Source organism: Culex pipiens, chromosome 2 (assembly GCF_016801865.2).
Source record: "Culex pipiens pallens isolate TS chromosome 2, TS_CPP_V2, whole genome shotgun sequence".
NCBI lineage: Eukaryota > Metazoa > Arthropoda > Insecta > Diptera > Culicidae > Culex > Culex pipiens.
In genome coordinates this window covers 122,210,142-122,231,329 of record NC_068938.1, presented here as the reverse complement: position 1 = coordinate 122,231,329, position 21,188 = coordinate 122,210,142, and the positions used below count along the sequence as shown (strand labels likewise).

The window sequence follows — 21,188 nt, the reverse complement described above, 5'->3', positions numbered from 1 at the left end:
GTATGCAGTATACTCGAAGTGATTAACCCCTAGGGTTGGTGCCTTCCTCACATTCATAAAGTGAATACACTCAAACCCCGATGGTTTGACACCAACTGTTGTCAAACGAACGGGGTCACTTTTTAGTTTGACACCCCTTTTACTCGGAGTTTACACACACTATCAAACGTTTGTTTTGATAGTGTGCGTGAGCACCGTGTAAAAAGTGACAGTTCGTCACTTTTTAGTTTGACTTTGACCAACCAACGGGGTACAAACTAGAAAAGTGTCAAACGAAAAAGTGACCAACCACCGGGGGTTGAGTGTACACTACAACACCTCAAAAAAGTGTAGAAATAACACTTATTTTTATCAAAATATCTGAGATCCGGCCTTAAAAAGTGTATATAAAAACACTAAAGTATTTATAACTTTTGATAGGATTTTCAGATCCTCAATCTTTTGGGCTCGTTGGAAAGGTCTTTCAAAAAGTCAAAGTAGTTATGTCACAGACATAACCGGAATGGCGTAGACTACGTATAGTTTAGATGTGTGCGTTTGGTGAGAATCAAATCGGGTAGCAAATTGTTTAACTTTCGACACTCGAAAAAATGAAATTCTTTGAAATTTTCAATAAGATTAATAAACTTTTAGCATTTCTAGGCATGAATCAATACAAAATTATTGATTTTGAAGATAAACGAGAGCATTGGATGAATTTTTGCAAGAATGCTAAGAGCAGAATGGGGGGAGGGCAGAGGGGTTGGGGACGAGAGCAGCCTCAGAAAGCTGTGCATTCCGTCGCCCCCGAGGACCAAAATTTGTTCCTGAAATTTAAATTGAAATTATTGCAGCTCGCTGCCTTGTCCCGGGTGGGACGAGGGACGGAGGATGAGGGCAACTGTTTCAACAGTTTGGAATTGGATACGACGTAACTCTTTCAGAAGCGCTCGCCGCGAATGCGACGAGCTAGTTGGATGTCCTGATTGTTTCACAACCACGGCTTGACCCACGAGAGGCTTTTCGGGGGAAGGCAGCAGGCGCGCGACTCATCTTGTTGATGCCTCGTCCCGGGTGGGACGAGGGACGGGGAGTGTGGCAACTCCGAAGAGTTGGTAAGTCTTCACCCCCTACCACTAAAGATCCAAACGGTCCGGCCATCGAGAGGCAACTGGCTGACGGTGACGACGAGAAGGCGATGCGCGCTTCTTTTCCAGTTCTGGTCCCTCTCTCTCCTGCTGCTGCTGCTCTGGTCTCTCTCCTGCTGATGCTGCTGTTCTGGGCTGAGCTTTCCTGCTGCTGCTGCTGCTGCCGGTCCGACGTCTGAGACGTGAATGCTGGAATGAAAACTGGCGCACTTTCTTATATATGTTTTCGGCCCGCTACTTCCCCTCCTTTTTCGCGACCGACACTCGGTCGCGTTGCTCGGATGATTTTCCCCTCAAAATAGGTACTTGACATTCCCGTCCGTGAGTGGGAAGCGCTCATTTTGCTTGCAAAATCTCTGCATTTTGAAAACATTTTAAAACATTCAATTGTTTCAATAGTTAAACTATTTTGCCAACAATGAATGTTTTATAGCAAATTGCTGAATAATTTTCGAATCGAATGGAACATAAATCGTGTCGATTCGATTAGAGGGAAGGAAGATATAAGCGTTTGACGGATGACGCAGTATTCCAGGGCCTTCGGCCCGGGTTTTTTGGAATGGCACCCCAGTACCTTCGACAAAGACGTAGTCTACGTCAAAACCTTTCTAACAATATATACAATGACAGGTTTTCTGTAATTCTGTAATTCTGTAATTTCGGAATACATTCGTCCGGCTTCAGCTGAAGATTCATGCTGTCCCATGTTGCATGTTCGAGTGTAGACCTACGGAAAACCTTGCCGCGAGGAGAGGTGAGTGAGAAGTACACGAACCACCTACGACATAATTCCTCGGGCGGCCCAGGTCAACTCGAAGTTACCCCAGGCACCCCCAGTGCAGGACACATTGGGGGTAGAAAGCGGATAGATATTTCAGTGAATACAATAATTATGACAATATAGTTTCATATAATCCTTATTCCTTAATCTTACCTTTTGACACTATCAAACCTAGCAATATTACTATTGCATCTTACCATTCCCTTTTGATAGTGTCAACTTCAAACCTTCACTCATTGTGCAATTAACACATAATTTCCGCTATATTCTTCATGCGGAATCTTCGTCTAATTTCTTCGCCTTATTATCACTGAACCACGGCGCGATATTGTTCTCACATTTTTTGAGCTTCAACGACCGATTGTTATTCACGCACTTATAAAAATACTTGTTCTGTTTCGCGGCTTTGTGAAAAATACACGTGTGTTGGCTGATGCAATGACTTTTTCGGTCATCGTATGCTCGCAAGGTACATGAAAGAGAAAAAGAGAAAAAATGGGATAAGTACAATGTAAAATAAAATCGAACATTGGAACAGACTAACACAGAAAGAAAGAATAACGAAACCTTATTTTGCAACTAGACAGAAATACCAACTTGTAACAAGAAGTTTACAAGAAAACAACTGAAGTTGTGAAATATGGGACAAGACAAGCAAACTAGAATAGTTAATATATATAATAAAACAGATTGAACGTACCTTTAATCATATTAATAACAGTTATGCCCAAATTTCTTACCAATTTTTTTCAGCAGTTACATTTCTACAATAATGTATTGCGATTCCAAGTTTGAAGAATAGAGTAGTTAAAGTTTGTGAGGTAAGGGACAAGTTATAGCAATAGCAAAATAAATAGATGGATAGATTTTAGATTTTACTAAATTGTATCTTAAAAGAATAGTAAACATCTATCTTGTTTTGAAAATAGCCAATGCACCAATTGCAAACATACAGCATGTCACGTTCACACCGTATGGAGTAAATGTGATAAGCTATATGTCCACATTCGGGGCACCACCTTTTTTCAAAATACAGGAAATGATAGAAGGAAGACCCCTTCTGTATAGTGGAAGATTTCTGCAACACCTTGGATTCGGACCAGACATTTTGTCTGAAATAAGAGAGAAAGACAAATATTAAAATTGTGGTATTATCACTAAATCCTATCATCCTTTCACCCCCCAAGACATGGTCTATCCTTCGTGCCTTCGTGTCTTGGGTGATGGCGAATTCTACCTTCTTCAATGATCTTCGGACCACCTCCAACTAGAATTCACAACAGGACCCCCCTCGGCTCCAGTTTACAACATGACAGCGACGAGAACACAGCCGAATGGGAGTTGACAGTATCAAATGCATGCTATACACTTTGCTTTGCTGGATACTTACTAATAGCAAAGGGCGAGAGTCCTGCGACTCTCAGCAATCATGAATACTGCCCATTTGCCACATATACAATGACAGGTTTTCTTACAAAAACCACCCTTTTGCAATCTTCAAAACCCACCCTTTTACAATCTTCTGAATTTAGCTGTAAATCGTTTTTTTAGCATGACTTTTGAAGTACTTTTCTAAACTTCAAAATATTAACTAGGGTCTTGTGGGACCCCAAGACGGATCGAATGAGAACAAAACGGTCCAAATCGGTTCATCCAGTCCGGAGATAATCGTGTGCATATTTTTGGGTGCTCGAACTTACAGACATACACACGCACAGACATTTGTTCAGAATTTGATTCTGAGTCGATAGGTACCCACCTTCACGGGTCTACAAGGTCGAATAAAGAAGTTCATTTTTCGAGTGATTTTATAGCCTTTCCTCATTGAGGTGAGGAAGGCAAAACCATACTTTAAACACCTTAGTGATTGGTGCATTCCTACTGGGCTTATTCCATAAAACTTAGTGCTGCCTCAACCGGATTTTTTGCTATTTTAACCCTTTTTGTATCCGTCAAAATTATGTTTTAGCACAATAGCTCATTACTTTTGGTAGCGTCGTCAGATCTTCAATGTTTTGGGCTCGCTCGGGGTTTTCGATTACTTATCCAACAATTGGCGGTATGTTATATCCGGACAACTTTTTCATCCAATTTTTTGAGATCCGGCCTCAAAAAAGTGTATACATAGTACTTAAGTGGCCATAACTTTTGATATGGTTGTCAAATCTTCAACGTTTTGGACGCTTTGGAAAAGCCTTCCAAATACCTTTCTAAAAATGTTTAACATGACGGGTTTCCTTACAAAAATCACCCTTTTTACAATCTTTCGGACTTTAGTCAAAATAGTTTTTAAGCATAGTTTTGAAGTACCTACGTAACTTAACGTAATTATTTATAGATAGTGACTTAGGGGACCCCAATACGGACCAAATGAGATCAAAACGATCAAAATCGGTCCAGTCAGTGCCGAGATAATCAAGTGCAATTATTTTGATCAACATCCCACCACACACACACAGACATTTGCACAGAATTTGATTCTGAGTCGATATGTATACATGATGGTAGGTCTAGGAGGTAACATTAAGAAGTTCATTTCCTGAGTGATTTTATAGCCTTTCCTCATTGAGGTGAGGAAGGCAAAAAGTTGAACTCGTTCGTGTACATCCCTGGACCAGCTCCCATAAAAATTTCCCCTTTCTCCTAAAAAAAAAACATTTTATTGATGTAAAAAAAATCCTGTTGGTCTCAACCTGGAATTTGAAAATCAAAATCTGGTGGCCACCCTGGTGTATGTAGATTCAAGTTTTCTACAAAAAAGACAAATAATATTTAACGGTCAAATTTCCAGAGAATTGCTATCCTGATTGTTGATAAAAATAACTGTTTCCGTCTACCATTAACTATTACAACTTCATTAGCGAACAAAAAACGATTCTAGTTTTTATCACACCATCCTCGTTCACCCAAGCAGATAATTTCCCTCTGAAAGTAATAAAAAACTTCTGATATAAACCCCCAGGGTGGAATTGAGTTAAATTGCTGATTACTTTTTATTGCGAAAATTCGTTTGAATAATTTGTATAGAGTCGTACAATGTTGCCCAACTGGACTCAAGTTTATTGTGAATTTGTAGTCCCATGATACAACTAAAAAATGGTCATTCATATTTGAATTGTGTAAAGTAATGCCACGCGATTCGTCAGAAGAGTCCCATTGTGTTTAATTGGACACGTGAATGAGAGTGCGCACCGAGTAAGATACAATCAACCACTTGTACGGAAGAGATGACACGAATATTGTTACTTGAATGAAAGTGCTAATTAAAATCCAATTTTCCAAAAAAAATGTTAGCTTGTTTACCAATAAATGAGAAAAAAACAATATCCCCAAAAATTTAATTGTCCAGTATTCACAACTTCGACGGTAGTGCTAAATGAATAATGATCATCAGCACTAGTAGAGAAGAATGCTCTCCACAAATCCGCGATCTTTTGAATTTTAATCCAGTTGAACGTTGATCTTCTCATCGGGCGGACGTGTTCATATTTTCAGAGCTGCAAAATGCGCACCACACTCTTCTTGTTGATTGGTAAGAAGGGCTCTCGAACAAGTAACATGCCTAAAATTAACAACTTTTTAAATCCAATAGCCCTGGCCATGACCGCGGTGGTGTTGGCCAGTCCGGCCAAGGAGAAACCGACAAAGAAGGCTTGCGCAAAGGCGTGCTCGTTCGACTACACGCCGGTTTGCGGAGGCGTCAAGGACAGCAAGGATAAGCCCATTTCGTTTGGCAATACGTGCGTCCTCGAAAACTACAACTGCGAGAACCAGAAAAGTAAGATCCAACAGCGCAGATTGCGTCATTCGCGCGACCCGTATGAGTTTATCATTACTACCTACTCCTGTTTGTTATTCTCGCAGGTTTGTCCGTTCTATCTCAAGGTGAATGCCCCGGAGGTGGTAGCGTTAGATTGGCTTAAATTTCGCGGTTGATCACAGCTGCTGAATCATGACACGGACCTAGGCGATGTGCAAAGAAACTCTTTGTGATGTGATGTTCTCGTTTGTTGAACAAGTTAATAAAAACTTTTTTAATCAAGATAAAATTATTTGTATGTTTGGGGATTTTGACAATCACGTTGAACTTATTTATTCCCGTCGTCTTGCCCTCCTACCTGCGATGCGATGCGATTAGTCGTGTTGAGATTTCATGGCATGTTTTCTAAATAAAAAAAAACGTTACTTAATCCACCCTAAGGTGGTTGGTGCCTTCCTCACAGGGCACTTATGTGCTTACAATATTTGACAGGGTTGTTAGATCTCCAATCTTTTGAGCTCGTTGGAAAGGTCTTTTGATTACCTATCCAACGATAAGTCGCATGATAGATTCGGACAACGGTTTCATCAAAATATCTGAGATCAGGCCTCCAAAAAGTGCATAAATAACACTTAAGTGGTTATAAATTTTGATAGGGTTGTCAGATCTTAAATCTTTTGAAAAGTCTTTTCAATATTTTTCTAAAAATGTATAACATGATGGGTTTACTTATAAAAACCATCATTTTTACAATCTTCCAGATTTATGATAACATCATTTTTTCAGCATAACATTTGAAGTACTTAACTAAACTTTATAATTTTTAATAGCGACTTATGGGACCCCAAGAAGGATCGAATGGGACCAAAACAGACTTAATCGGTTGTACCAGTGCCGAGATAACCCAGTGCAAATTTTGCTTAGACATTTGCTTAGAATTTGATCCTGAGTCGATATGTATACGTGAAGGTGGGTCTATGTGTGTGTGTGTGTGGTCCAATCCAATACCCGCTAACCGGTAGCGAAATTATGGGAAAGTATAATTTGTATCAGACTTTGTATATGGCGAATGCTGATACAACTTATCTCAGTCCCTGGTATAAGGTGGTGATAGCCCTCGCGCTGCTTCCAACGACCCATTTCAGAATGGCAGAGATCCTAGCGGCCCAATTCCGAGGTCGTTGGACATTGTCCGGCCCCGCCTTAACATAGAAGCAAGCACCAGACGGATCCTTGATCTATCTTAAGACTCCCAATCCCTTCAGGCAAATCAGGGATCAGAGCGTATTTAATATGAGAAGAATACAACATAATATATATCCTTCAGATGGCCGACTGGTTAGAGTCCCAGACCATCAATCCAAAGGTGTGAGTTCGAATCCCACCTGATTCTGATTCGTTTTTGTTCATATTCAAAGTTCAAATTCCTGATTCCAAATTTCAAAGGTACCGACCGGGATTTGATCCCTGAACCTTCTGCTTGTGAGGCAGAAGCCGTAACCATTAAGCCACGGAGCCGGTATGTATACGTGAAGGTGGGTCTATGAGGTCAAATTAAGAATTTCATTTTTCGATTGATTTTATAGCCTTTCCTCAGTGAGGTGAGGAAGGCAAAAAATCATCGTTTCAATATTATCAGTAGGGATAGTGAATATTCACGATTTCGCGGATGGCGTGAAATTCGTGAAATTTTACTATTTCCGCGAAAACCCGTAAAATTCAAGGATATTTGGAAAACAATTCATAAAAATATATATATATATACTAGGGTGTTTCATCCAAAACCAAAAGTTCTCAGAATCAGGCAAACCGAGGTTCCCCTTGTAGAGGGTACCCATAGGGACTCTCATGCCAAATATCAGCCCATTTGGTTGAGAATTGGCCTGTCCCCAGCGGTTTGAAGTTTACATGGGAATTACTATGGGATTTTTGTGCTTTTCGTTCAATCGATCCTACAGGCCAGGGGACAACAAGGATTCACTCGGAATAAAGACAGGTGTGTAGGGGATGGTCCAATGAACACATTCCAGAAGGAAAAAGGGTTGTCCGTTCTGTCGTCCGGTGTCTCAAAAACAACGAATGCCGACGCCAATTGAGCTTTTGTTTTCAATGGTTACTAGGTACGTAGTTGTGATGTGTTCTGAATGGTAAACATGCAACAAATGTCAGAACGTCTCAATGGAAGCAGAAAGCTTTAGATTGCGGTCCTGGAACCAGGCTTTCCTGGTGGGAAATCTAGAGGGAAATCTGCCCCTGCATCGCACCCCGACGAACAGAGAGCTTTTAAGCGCTCTTTTGCACCGGAATCGATACGACAAGCTTTCGATCAAGAATGCCGCCTTGGAAATCTCCCGGTTGGCGGAAAGTGCTTTAAATGTACCACGAAGAAAGATCAATGCCCATTTGCAAGATTTGTACGACACTTGGAGAGGTATAAATTTTAACAATATGGTTTTATCAGAAAGGTTTTTTCCAGTTTACTAAATTAAAGTTTGTTACAATAATTCTGTTCCGGCTGCTTTTTGAGCTCAAGTAATAAGAAAAACAAGCACAAAATTCGTCTTTTAACATGTGTATTGAACCGATTGATGGTGTGAGTATGAGTGTGTGTGTGTGTGTGCGTACAACATCTTCCTGATGCTCTTCTTCTTGCTCTCTCTCTCTTCTTCTTTCGTGCTCCACGCGCCCTTTCGGCATCTAGCACTTTTCCGTTTTCTTCTTCCTCCTTCTTTTTCCTTCCCCGGCTCTTCTCACTTTGCCTCCTCCTCTTGCTCTCTCACTTGCTCACCCTTCGATCGCCAATTGCCGCGTGGCGAGTCGCCCTTTGCCCGCGTCCGCGCGGGATTCTTCACCTCGGCCCGACCGGTCAACATTTCCACTCACGAGCACCGCCGCGGAGCAAGCGGATTCCACGTGCCTCCGCCGTCGTCCAAACTTTCTCCCCGCCTGCGTTGATCTTGCGGAGATTGTTCACTCCCAACATGCCGCGCGCGCCGGCGTGTTTCGTCCAGTGATCGAAGGCAGCAGGCCGGCTCCGGTGCCGATTCGTCCCTTCGGTGCAAATATCGTCGTCCGTCATTTTTGGCCCTCGCCGGCGGACGGTGCCGGTTTTTCTTCCCGACGAGGGCCAGTCACGGTAGATGCTTCCCGAGGACGTGAACCTCGGGCGTCCTCCTGCGGGACTTCACAACTTTACGGCGGGGCGAGCACTTTTCGCGGAGCAGAACAACTGCGCACGCGGTTTGCGTGGAACTTCTTCCACCGCACGACCGCTCCTCACGTTGGCGAACACTGAATGAGCTTTCCTTTTCAGCGGAAGTGAGCGCGCACGGCTGTGTGAGTGCGCAGCGGCCAGACAATCTTGTCTGTCAAACAAGCAACGTTGACGTTCGCGTGGTAGCGGGGGGTGACTTACAAATTTCGCACAGACTTTTCACATCAAAATAAACAGACTAAACATAATTGCTATACAACCCTGCCATTTGGGAAGAATTTTCCGTGTGGGATGACAGTCCCACACGGAAAATTCTCAAAACAACTTCCGCCAGAAGCTTGCTGGAGACCGTCTGACCCGTGACCTACGTCACATACTTAAACTAGACCAAACTCAAAAATACTAAAGTGCGGAAGCCCAAGGCTCCCCAGATCGTGTTGATCGAAACATAACGGTACTAACGATACACAGCAGCGTAATCTGCTCAGACAGGTGGTCAGATGGTCATCTCCTGCATGACCCAAAACGTCTCCAGTTTAACTCCCACAATGGCTACCTCTCCTGAGCCTGACAGCCAATTGCCTACAACTGGCTTCAATTCCTCACTGTTACCGCCTAGCGTTTTTTGTTTTCTTCTTGTTCACAGCCTACTCCCACTGCTGTCATAGCTTGTCACTGTGGCAAACTCTAAAGTACACACATTTAACAAAATCTAGCTAAATTTTCTGATTGGGTTCGTTTTGTTGGGCGCCATGTTACAATAATTCTGTTCCGGCTGCTTTTTGAGCTCAAGTAATAAGAAAAACAAGCACAAAATTCGTCTTTTAACATGTGTATTGAACCGATTGATGGTGTGAGTATGAGTGTGTGTGTGTGTGTGCGTACAACATCTTCCTGATGCTCTTCTTCTTGCTCTCTCTCTCTTCTTCTTTCGTGCTCCACGCGCCCTTTCGGCATCTAGCACTTTTCCGTTTTCTTCTTCCTCCTTCTTTTTCCTTCCCCGGCTCTTCTCACTTTGCCTCCTCCTCTTGCTCTCTCACTTGCTCACCCTTCGATCGCCAATTGCCGCGTGGCGAGTCGCCCTTTGCCCGCGTCCGCGCGGGATTCTTCACCTCGGCCCGACCGGTCAACATTTCCACTCACGAGCACCGCCGCGGAGCAAGCGGATTCCACGTGCCTCCGCCGTCGTCCAAACTTTCTCCCCGCCTGCGTTGATCTTGCGGAGATTGTTCACTCCCAACATGCCGCGCGCGCCGGCGTGTTTCGTCCAGTGATCGAAGGCAGCAGGCCGGCTCCGGTGCCGATTCGTCCCTTCGGTGCAAATATCGTCGTCCGTCATTTTTGGCCCTACAATTTTCGTTTCGGTGAGCAAAAGGTGCAACAGTGACCAACGTGCAGTAGATTTCATTACCTCGCCGGCGGACGGTGCCGGTTTTTCTTCCCGACGAGGGCCAGTCACGGTAGATGCTTCCCGAGGACGTGAACCTCGGGCGTCCTCCTGCGGGACTTCACAACTTTACGGCGGGGCGAGCACTTTTCGCGGAGCAGAACAACTGCGCACGCGGTTTGCGTGGAACTTCTTCCACCGCACGACCGCTCCTCACGTTGGCGAACACTGAATGAGCTTTCCTTTTCAGCGGAAGTGAGCGCGCACGGCTGTGTGAGTGCGCAGCGGCCAGACAATCTTGTCTGTCAAACAAGCAACGTTGACGTTCGCGTGGTAGCGGGGGGTGACTTACAAATTTCGCACAGACTTTTCACATCAAAATAAACAGACTAAACATAATTGCTATAAGTTATTTTAGGACTTTACAAGCAAAAATCCCGAACCACTTCGAAATCGGAGGAGAATAGAACTCATTTTAGGACGGAACCATCTATGCCATGTGATTTATCGTGGAATGTATGTTTTAAATTAAATGTTCCTGTTACACTCTTATTTAACTCTTCAATCATCCCGTCCGATCTCTCCTGCTCGTCATCCCGTCCGATCTCTCCTGCTCGTCATCGAGCGTGGTCCTGTCCACTTCAACGTCCAGCAACAAGTCCGATCTCGCCAGCTCGTCATCGAGCGTGGTCCTGGCGTCATCCGCAAGTCCGATGTCACCATTCAGCGTAGTCATGATTCTTCTAAATCATCATCCGACTTGGTCCTGCCCAGCGCGGCCTCAAATACAAATTTTCATTTACTTATAGTTGTGTTTCTGTTTTACTTCACATTACATAAGAAGATTAACAATTCCTTACATTAACCGTTTATTAAAACATTATTTCATTGAATAAACACTAAATTTAAAAAAAAATACTGTCTTCAAATCAATTTCTTTTCAGTGCATTCAATTTCAATTTTCAATTCATAAAAAAATTCAATTCAAATTCGGTTTTATTGGTGCATAATCAGATACAATAAGTTCTTTTGAGGTACAAAACAGAGTTTTGGAGTTCCTTTCAGCTGTGTGTTACATCATAATCCATTTTGGAACAGTTATTGCTTGTAAATAAAGGTGTTGCCAAGAGTAAGAAAAATTAAGAAAAAAAAACTTACTGAACTTGCTAGGAAAAGGGGATAGAAATAGAGAAAGCTTAAAAACTAGATCACATTGTTCTATCCTTTATAGATGTGCTTAATCATTAATTCCCCGAGGGCTAGAAATTGCTCCGCCTTGTTACGGCAGCTCCGAAACCGCGTCATCATCTCCCCCGCGAGAGCAAAGAACTCCGGCAGGGTAAAGAGATCTTCCCCGGTGACTCCTTGCTGGGTCGCATCGCCGCTACCGGCAGCGACCACGCTTGCAAACGACCGCCCCCATCCAGGAGGGAACGCTGGGTTGTCCGCTGGAACCGTACGCTGGCCAGCTGCAGAAACGGCTGCGCTCGTACTTCGCTGAGGAGGATGGGACGCTGCTGCTTTCTTCTTCCTCTTTTCCTGCTCCTCGAGGTAGGACTTCCGCGCGACGCATCCGCGGTAATTACCGGTATGGTTACCGCCACAGTTCGCGCACTTTACGCGCGGCTTGGTTTGTTCTGCGTTTTCCCCCAAGTCCGCCTTTCGTGGCAGTGCGCACACCTCCGAGAGGTGTGACTCACCGCACTTCACGCAGCGGGGCTGGAGGTTGCAGTTCCGCGAGCCGTGGCCGAATTTCTGGCAACGGTGGCATTGCGCTGCGTCCGTCGGATTTTTGGAGTAAAACCGCCAGTTTAACCAAAAACCGTCCAACGCCTTAGTCCGCCGCAGGTCTTGAATTTTGACGGTACCGCGGTCGAAGTACAACAGGTACAGTGTGTGTGTACCTGTGACTGTTGTCTTCCGCGAGAGGACTTTTATGTCTCGCGGCGTTATTCCGACACCCGAGAGGTGCTCCTTGAGGACGGAGATCGGGCGGTCTTGATACCCCTGCAAGACGACCTTAACAGCTGTCTTCTGCACGGGGTCGAATGTGTAGAACTTGAAGCTTTCACGCTTCAATTTCTCCACAACCAGGTCGAAATTCTTTTGGTCAAATGTGAACACTTGCACTGACGATTTACCTATTTTGAGGCAGTACACGAGGCCTTCCAGCTGCTCGTCAACATCGTCCGCCAACGTGTCCAAAACGAAAATTGGTGGTGGTCGTCGTTCCTTTGGAGTAATTACTTTTTTTGGCGAAATCACTTTCTTCCGTGTACGACCATCGTCGTCGTCGTCGTCGGTAGTGCTACCGTCGGTGTTGTTGTTGTTGCTTTCCTCGTCACTCAGTCTCGCGAACTTGTTACTGGTGGGAATGTTGGCGGATGTTGATGCGCCATCGGTCGACAAATTGCCGGAAGTAGCTGAACGGAGCCTTATAGGGCTGCGGCCCTGGACACGGTAATTAGGGTGTAATAACTTGGGGTCAAATCCTTTGGCGCACACACTCCCCGGCGCGATGGCGGACGACGCGGCGTTGGTTTGTTTACCTTTTTTCACACGGCCGGTAGACGAACTTCGTGGGTTTTTCGAGGCCGCACTCGAACTGCCACGGCCACGGCCGGCCCTTGGCATGCTGTTGGAGCAAACTCGCGGCTAATCACGGTAAATTACGGCGAAAAATTTCGAAAAACGGTGGAGCACTGAGCACTTGACTGCTGCTTGCACTCGTGCGTACACGGAGGTGATCATAAAAAAAAGAAATTTCAAGCAAGAGTATAACATTTAATAGAAAAATTCTTGGAAAATTCATTGTACATAAGTGCAGTTGGTTAGCAATCATTATTTTGGTCAAGGGGGTTGAGGGGTGGTCTTAAAAAATTGATGAACCCACTATGACAAACATGGAAATGTGACTTAAATTGTTATGAGCAGATTGCTCTCGAATTTTTATAAGGTACAATATTGATGGGAGGCAGTGGTTGTTCGCCTATTGAAGACTTTTGGTCATCCGCTGCCTGATTTTGAAGAGGGAGGGCGGGAAGGCTAGTTGAAGAAAATATTTGCTATTTGTTATAGTCTAACGGAGCCAGCAAGAATCCTGCATATCGGTCAGTAAATACTGCTACAACAACCAACACTAGTCTTAAACCGTTGGTAACACTTAATTATTCCAAGCACCCAGATGCAAAAAAACAAAAGCACAATACATCTGCCAGGACTTTTCCACATGAACTCGCTTTTCGATGTAGTTTTCCCACCAGGAAAGCCTGGTTCCAGGACCGCAATCTAAAGCTTTCTGCTTCCATTGAGACGTTCTGACATTTGTTGCATGTTTACCATTCAGAACACATCACAACTACGTACCTAGTAACCATTGAAAACAAAAGCTCAATTGGCGTCGGCATTCGTTGTTTCTGAGACACCGGACGTCGTTCCAATGCGCACCTTGGGGACAGAACGGACAACCCTTTTTCCTTCTGGAATGTGTTCATTGGACCATCCCCTACACACCTGTCTTTATTCCGAGTGAATCCATGTTGTCCCCTGGCCTGTAGGATCGATTGAACGAAAAGCACAAAAATCCCATAGTAATTCCCATGTAAACTTCAAACCGCTGGGGACAGGCCAATTCTCAACCAAATGGGCTGATATTTGGCATGAGAGTCCCTATGGGTACCCTCTACAAGGGGAACCTCGGTTTGCCTGATTCTGAGAACTTTTGGTTTTGGATGAAACACCCTAATATACAGCAATTCCCCACGAAAACAGCATGGAAAAAAACAAAAGTCCTCGGATCGGGCTCAAAATTTTTCTGGGGGTTCCCTGGCCGAAATAATTAGACCTGTATTTTTTTGTTTGGCCATTAGGGTGACCTACGCCGTGTTAGGGTAGTCTGAAAAATTGCCATTTTCGTCAATTTTCGCAAAAACCACTTTTTTCGAAAAATCATAACTCCTCGCCATTTTAACCGATTTCAATTGTCTTATACGCAAATGAAAGGTGATAAGTTGACCTTTCAAAGAAAAATAGTAAGAAGTTTCAAAAATCTAGCCTAACATATGAAAAGGGCGTATGAAACTTTAAAATGCCGTTTTGACGGTGTCTGGACCAAAGAGCCTATGTCTGGAAATATTTTTATCGGATTCCCCGGACATTTTTACATAACATACTAAAAAATGGGAGGAGTTCATTAACAGGATTCCGAAATATGATTTTTTGAAAATAAAATCCGTGTTTTTTGACGCGCCGCGCGCAAAAACCGGAGACTGACGAAATTGGCAAAAAATCAACGTTTTTCACTAAAACTGCGATAACTTTAAAATTTCAGCGATGACCTATACATGTCTGGGTACCATTGAAAGACGCAACTTTTGGTACCCAGACATGTATAGGTCATCGCTGAAATTTTCAAGTTATCGCAGTTTTAGTGAAAAACGTTGATTTTTTGCCGATTTCGTCATTTTCCGGTTTTTGCGCGCGGCGCGTCGAAAAACACGGATTTTATTTTCAAAAAATCATATCTCGGAATTCTGTTAATGAACTCCTCCCATTTTTTAGTATATTATGTAAAAATGTCCGGAGAATCCGATAAAAATATTTCCAGACATAGGCTCTTTGGTCCAGATACCGTCAAAACGGCATTTTAAAGTTTCATACGCCCTTTTCATATGTTAGGCTAGATTTTTGAAACTTCTTACTATTTTTCTTTGAAAGGCCAACTTATCACCTTTGATTTGCGTATAAGACAATTGAAATCGGTTGAAATGGCGAGGAGTTATGATTTTTTGAAAAAAGTGGTTTTTGCGAAAATCGACGAAAATGGCCATTTTTCAGACCACCCTTACACGCCGTAGGTCACCCTGATGGCCAAACAAAAAAATACGGGTCTAATTAATTCGGCCAGGGAACCCCCAGAAAAATTTTGAGTTCGATCCGAGCACTTTTGTTTTTTTCCATGCTGTTTTCGTGGGGAATTGCTGTATATATATATTTTTTGAAAACTATTGATTGTGTAATAACAATTTGACTATTATTTCATTTTAAGGGTGCACAGCAACGAAGGAAGTTGTTGTCTTATTATTCTAAAATGGTCAAACTTACGGACCCCCCTGGGCTTTGTCATAATGAGTGTCATAGGTTTGATGCTTGTTTGGCAAAGAGTATGATTTGATTCGATGTGGAATTAAAATCGAAGTGTTCAGTATATTGCTGAAGCTTCCATTTTTACACATGGACACCACTTCATGCTGCGAGAACCCACTTTGGCGCAGTCTCAGGGCTTAATCGATGGCCGGTAAGCTGTCATCGAGACAAGGAGGTTCTCCGATAGTGGAAATATCACATTTGTACAATGAACCGCTACATATGTGATTTTTCCCTATCTTAATGTGGGTGTCAGGTTAGGATGCGGTTTTTAAAAAAAAAAAATAGTTTTTGTTGAATTTAGGATTTTAACTATAAATATCAACTTTTAATACTTTATCTTTAGTTATTTAGGGACAAAATTAGTAATAGTAAATTTAGTAGTTATATCAGAATCGGTGATTTTCATTCAAGTAGCATAAAAATCATTCTGATTTGTCAAAATTTCCATAGAGTCTCGATCAATCAATAGTGAAATGATATCGGACTAAATTCGTTGATCTGTTGAACTAACGGTTGTCGGATTATGATTGTATCGACCATTGTTGCGAATCGAGGATCTACTGGAATTCTGACGATCAAATGGTCGTCTCTTTTTCAATTCACGACTTGTAAAATATGAACTGTTAATCTATTTTTTTGTTTTTGTTTTTCAAAAGAAGCCAGACAGGTTTTAAAAGAAACGTTCTAGATTTTTTGGCTATTAATTAAAATGTCGGGGATTTGAGATAAGAGTAGCTTTCGGATATGTTACTTTAAATCTTGTATTCAATTCAAGTTAGGTAGTTATCCGCAAATGAATATTTGGACTTATATGAATAATTGAACATTTTGGACTTATGAATAACACACAACTGTGCATTTATTCTAGAGTCAGATCCATACAGCGTCAGTGTTTATTTGGTCGAAGTGTACTAATTCATTGGCAGATCTGATTCTAGTTGTAATGTACGACAAGACTACTGACGGACGTGACAGGACGAGGGCCCAGTTTAGAGGTTTCGACATCAACGATGTGCGGCTGGATCACCCTCCAAAAAAAATTTAAAAAAAAAAAAAATAAAAATAAAAAAAAAAAAAAAAAAAAAAAAAAAAAAAATGGTCAGACTTACGGACCCAATCCTGCAACAACGGGATTGTAAAAATAGTCAATACTTTAGGGGATGAATAAAAAAATAAATCTATAGTACCCGTAGTTTTGAAGATAGTAAAATGTCTGTAACAAAAATCTGGGTGCAAAAGCTCTCGTTGATGTGCACCGTTAAAGGTAGAGTTTTAAATACAATTTTATATTCAAGCTTGGTTTGATTTGGGCTTTTAAATATTTTTTCAATTCAATATAGTTAAAATAAGCCCTTTTCTGAAAGTTTTTTCTTAGTCCCGTGAAATTCCTACGAATTTGATGATTTGATTTGATGGTCCTCGTCTCCTCGTAAAAACTGGAAATTTTTAGCTGAAAAATCACTCAGCTTTTATGCTTGATATGTATTTAATTAATTATACAAAATCATTCCGGTTGTTAACCTTCCTATGGAATTGGGGCCCTTTTCGACCTTTTTGAAAATTAAATTTCCCATAACTTTTGCTATGCTTATGCTAGAGCCTTAAAATTTTCTGACATTAAATTTATAGTATAAATACACATTTTACAAAACAAATACATCTTGGTCGACCCCTAGGGGAGCGTCCATAAAAAAGTTACTTTAAAGGTATTGGGGTCCTTTTCGACCCCAACCTTTAGAAAATCGTCAAAAATTTAGTTTTTGACCGATTCCGGTTCTTTTGGTCACAAATGAAAGCTGAGGAAACCCGGATTTGGTCACTGTGGCCACCGGGAATCGGCTGTCCCTTGGAGACACTTCCGGATTATGAGATTTATTTAGGGTTTACCCTATCATCCGACATATCAAACTTCAAAAAAAAAAATCAAATTATTCGCTCTACAGCATTGCCTTGGCGTTCTCGATTGCGAGATTCCTACTCGAAACAAGGTGTCCGAAGGCTTGATTGTTGAGGCAATTGCAAACCTCTTTTTACACCTAAGCTTCCATCTACCCCGGGATTCTAACTGACGACCTTTGGATTGTTAGTCTAACTGCCTACCAGCGACTCCACCGAGACAGAACCCAAGGAGACGACTCCTGCACCTGGACTGAGCTATCGACCTATCACCTGTAGGTTAGACCGGGGCCAACATTTACTTCCCCATCCGACGGAAGGCGTGATCAGACAAATCTCGTCTCGAAAAATGCCACTGGGACCTTCTGGGATCGAACCCAGGCCGACTTCATAAAATTGAAAGATATGGACAGTGGGACTTCGGAGCACATGGCCAAGGATGTGTGGAAGTTCGAAGCGTTGGAGAAACTGGATGAATCTGTCTACTGCCATGCGAGGAGAAGAACTAATTGCGAACGTGGATGGCCGTAAACTGGATATCAGGGAAGCAGGCTGAAGAACCAGACGAGATTGAAAAAGACTTCGACGAAAAGAGCGAACGTAATGAGTTGTCTTGAAGCGTGGACGAGGATGACGAACAGGTCGTCGAATTGTGCAGCGAGTGGTGCCCACGTGAGGCGATCTTGGCGGTTGAAACGGATGACCTGTAATTTATACATAAATGAAACTGGATGTCGGGCCGGAGGGAAAACTGCCTTTGTCGGTTGAAGTTCAGGCGGAACCCTGGCCGAATGAAACTGAAGAAGGATGACCGCTATATGAATTTACGCGACTTGTTGGCGACGGATTGATTGAGAGGCATTTGAAGCGTGATTTTAAGAAATTCTGATGCGTTGCTGTTCCACCCTACCGATTGCTTGGACTGTCCAATTGAGGCGGAGTGTTAGAATGGCAATTTAACACTAGTTTAGTTAGCAGGCTATAATCTGGTTTGAGACCATCCATAAACCACGTGGACAGTTTAAAAAAATCTCAGACCAGATTTTCTCAGGATCACGATTATTACGTCAAAATTTAAGTTAAACATTCGTGCAACACACTCTGAAAACCATATTTTATTCTAATTATCCGAAACGAATAACTCGGGAACGGGGCCATCTGAAGGCCAAAATTTAAAAATTCTTCTGTCATCAATAAAGTTTAGAACTTGTTGAACCAAAAAGCGTTTATTTTCAAAAACATGAATTATGCATTACAAATGTTTCTCGGAGTCTTCCTTCAGAGTGACTGTGCGGTTAAAAACTAAATGACCTTCGCATGAAGTAGGATCAACAGAAAAATATCCAATTCTTTCAAACTGGAACTTATCGTAGGCTTTAGCAGTGAGAATAGACGCATCCCCATAAGATGTGACGACGCGCAGTGAATCGGGATTACAATCACTCAAGAAACCTCCCGGAACCTCAGCAGCATCTTCCGGGTTTTTGTGTTTGAACAGATTCTCGTACAAACGCACTTCGATCGGAACCGGCTGCGAAACCCACTGCACAAATGCTTTCGGTTTCTCGGCACTTTCAATGGTTTCACACACACATTTGAGTTCGATAATTTCACCGTTTTGGTTTCGAATTATCTCTTGCACCTTGATGACAACTCCAGCGTAACGCAAGCCAACGGGCTGAGCAGCGGTTAAGCGGCGGTAGCTTTTGTCCGGAAACTCGGCAAAATCCGTACGTTCAATGTACAACTCCTTGGACAGCCAAATGTTGTGGGAGCCTTTTTGGGGGTTGTTGGGGAAATCAGGCACGGAAATCGAAACGGGAGCCTCATGCGGGAAGTTGGTGATGGTCACTTTGAGCGGTTCCAAAACGACCAGGACGCGCGGAGCCGTAACGTTTAGCACGTCGCGAACGCACGCCTCCAAAGCGGAAGGATCCACGTGGGCTTGTGCACCGGTCACCCCCATCTGGGCGCAGAAGTTGTTGATGGCCTCCGGTGGGAAACCACGCCGACGGAGCGCAGTCAGCGTGAACAGCCTTGGGTCGTCCCAGTCCTCGACGATTCCTGAAATTTGAGCACTTAAATGTTGAGGAATAAAACTATTAATTCTGGAACTTACCTTCCGTAATAAGCTTGGCAATCTTGCGCTTTGAAACGACGGTATAGTTTACGTTCAATCGGCCGTATTCCCACTGCACGGGACAGTAGATGTCAAGTGCGTTGCAAAGCCAGTAATACGACGACCGTCTCGACTGGAACTCCTTGGTGCAGAGCGAGTGGGTAATGTCTTCGATGCTGTCGCAAAGGCAATGCGTGTAATCATAGGTAGGATAGATGCACCAGTCGCCGGTTCGATGATGCGGGACGAACTTGATCCGATAGGCCACCGGGTCGACTTTGCCCTCTTCGAGTGTGAGCTTCATTCGCAGCGTGGCGGCACCTTCTTCGATTTTACCATTTTTCATATCTTCAAACAGCTGCAGGCTTTCCTCGATGGGACGGTCACGCCACTCGGACGGTTCCGGATTGAACCCTTTCATGGCTTCCGCTTTCTGGTGGCACACGTAAGCTAGATTTTTCTTGATCAGAACGACGGCCCACTCGTACAACTGTTGGAAGTTATCCGAAGAATGGGTAATCTCGTACGGTTTGTAACCGAGCCATTCCACCATGTCCTTGATGGCGATGAAGAACTTTTCCTCTTCCTTTTCCGGATTGGTGTCATCGTACCGTAGGAAGCAGATTCCGCCCTTAGACGACGCGTATCCGAAGTTGATGTTGATTGCCTTAGCATGGCCAATGTGGAGAATTCCGTTGGGCTCTGGCGGGAAGCGCGTTCGAACCTTACCACCCGTCCTTTGCAAATGCTCCTTCAAAAGCGTGCTCGTGCGATCGGTAATAACGTAACCGTCCGTTTTGTGGTTCTCGCCGGGCGCATGGAAGTGAACCGTTTCCATCAACTCGGCAATCGTTTTCGATGCGCTTGTCGCCTGTTTGGCCTGTTCCGTATCAGCCGCCGGTTTGGCAATCTTAGCCTTCTTCCCGGCCTTCGGCAAGGGCGCGTTGTCCGCTTCGGTTTTCGGTCCGAGCAAGTCGAATATCTGCACATCAACCTCATTCTTGATGGCCTTTCCGTCGGCCCACGGCAAACTGCCACGAATTTCTTCCAGCATCTTGCCGACGTTGTAGCGGTACCGCTGCTGTACGATATCGTCCTTTCGAGAACCGATGGCTTTCTCGACGGCCCGATCGATTTCTTCCGCCGTGACCACAATACCGACGCCGCATGCTTTCTCAAATTGGGCCACGTCCACATCCCGGGAGGTACCGTTGGCCAGCAAAAACTCCAGAGCCGCGTCCACTCGTACGCCGGTGTTCAGTTTTCGCTCGACGACGTTCCGGACCAGAAATTCCAGATGGTGGACGATTTGCGGCTTTATTTTGCAACACACCTGGTACAACAGTAGGCCACGTTCTCCGATGGTGCTGAGGTCCTCCGCAGGAACGTAGGAGAGCGCGGTAAAAATAACTTTCGATAAAGCTGCATTCTTCAAGGTCTCCTTTGCTTTTTGCTCGCTAAGTCCCAACAACGAAACCAACTTTTTGCTTTCGTCATCAGCTGCCATTTTTCACTGCAAGTAGAATCGGAAATAAAACTTCAAAAATTTGCAGGAAATCGATTCAGAAAATTATCGAATCGAGCATGAGCAAACTTAACACTCAATGTTTTAATTATACCAATGTTTCTTACACAATTATTGCTGAAATTTCACGTGCCAAGTTGATTTTTTTCTCTCTTCTGACCCCTGCACCGGACAACTTATGAACATAACCTCCAACTCTGGCCGCCTGACACATAAACATTTGGGGAATAT

The 21,188-nt window shown here is 43.5% G+C and overlaps 2 protein-coding genes and 1 long non-coding RNA gene across 3 annotated transcripts; 1 reads left to right on the top strand and 2 right to left on the bottom strand.

Moving 5' to 3' along the window:
• Positions 1-5,278: 5,278 nt before the first annotated feature.
• On the top strand, positions 5,279-5,916 carry LOC120419566 (turripeptide Pal9.2-like). The gene is made up of 3 exons (XM_039582296.2): positions 5,279-5,440; positions 5,501-5,686; positions 5,773-5,916. Exons 1-3 carry the CDS (start codon positions 5,413-5,415, stop codon positions 5,829-5,831), a joined length of 273 nt encoding a protein of 90 aa, XP_039438230.1. The 5' UTR covers positions 5,279-5,412; the 3' UTR covers positions 5,832-5,916.
• A 2,419-nt stretch (positions 5,917-8,335) lies between these two features.
• LOC120419570 (uncharacterized) lies at positions 8,336-10,670 on the bottom strand. The gene is made up of 2 exons (XR_005605740.2): positions 10,294-10,670; positions 8,336-10,229 (listed from the first exon to the last, which is right to left on the bottom strand). It is a non-coding gene; the product is annotated as an uncharacterized LOC120419570 (long non-coding RNA).
• A 7,850-nt stretch (positions 10,671-18,520) lies between these two features.
• Positions 18,521-21,188, bottom strand: LOC120419553 (probable glutamine--tRNA ligase). Its single transcript, XM_039582267.2, has 3 exons — positions 21,065-21,188; positions 19,433-20,945; positions 18,521-19,377 (listed from the first exon to the last, which is right to left on the bottom strand). Exons 2-3 carry the CDS (start codon positions 20,937-20,939, stop codon positions 18,566-18,568), a joined length of 2,319 nt encoding a protein of 772 aa, XP_039438201.1. The 5' UTR covers positions 20,940-20,945; positions 21,065-21,188; the 3' UTR covers positions 18,521-18,565.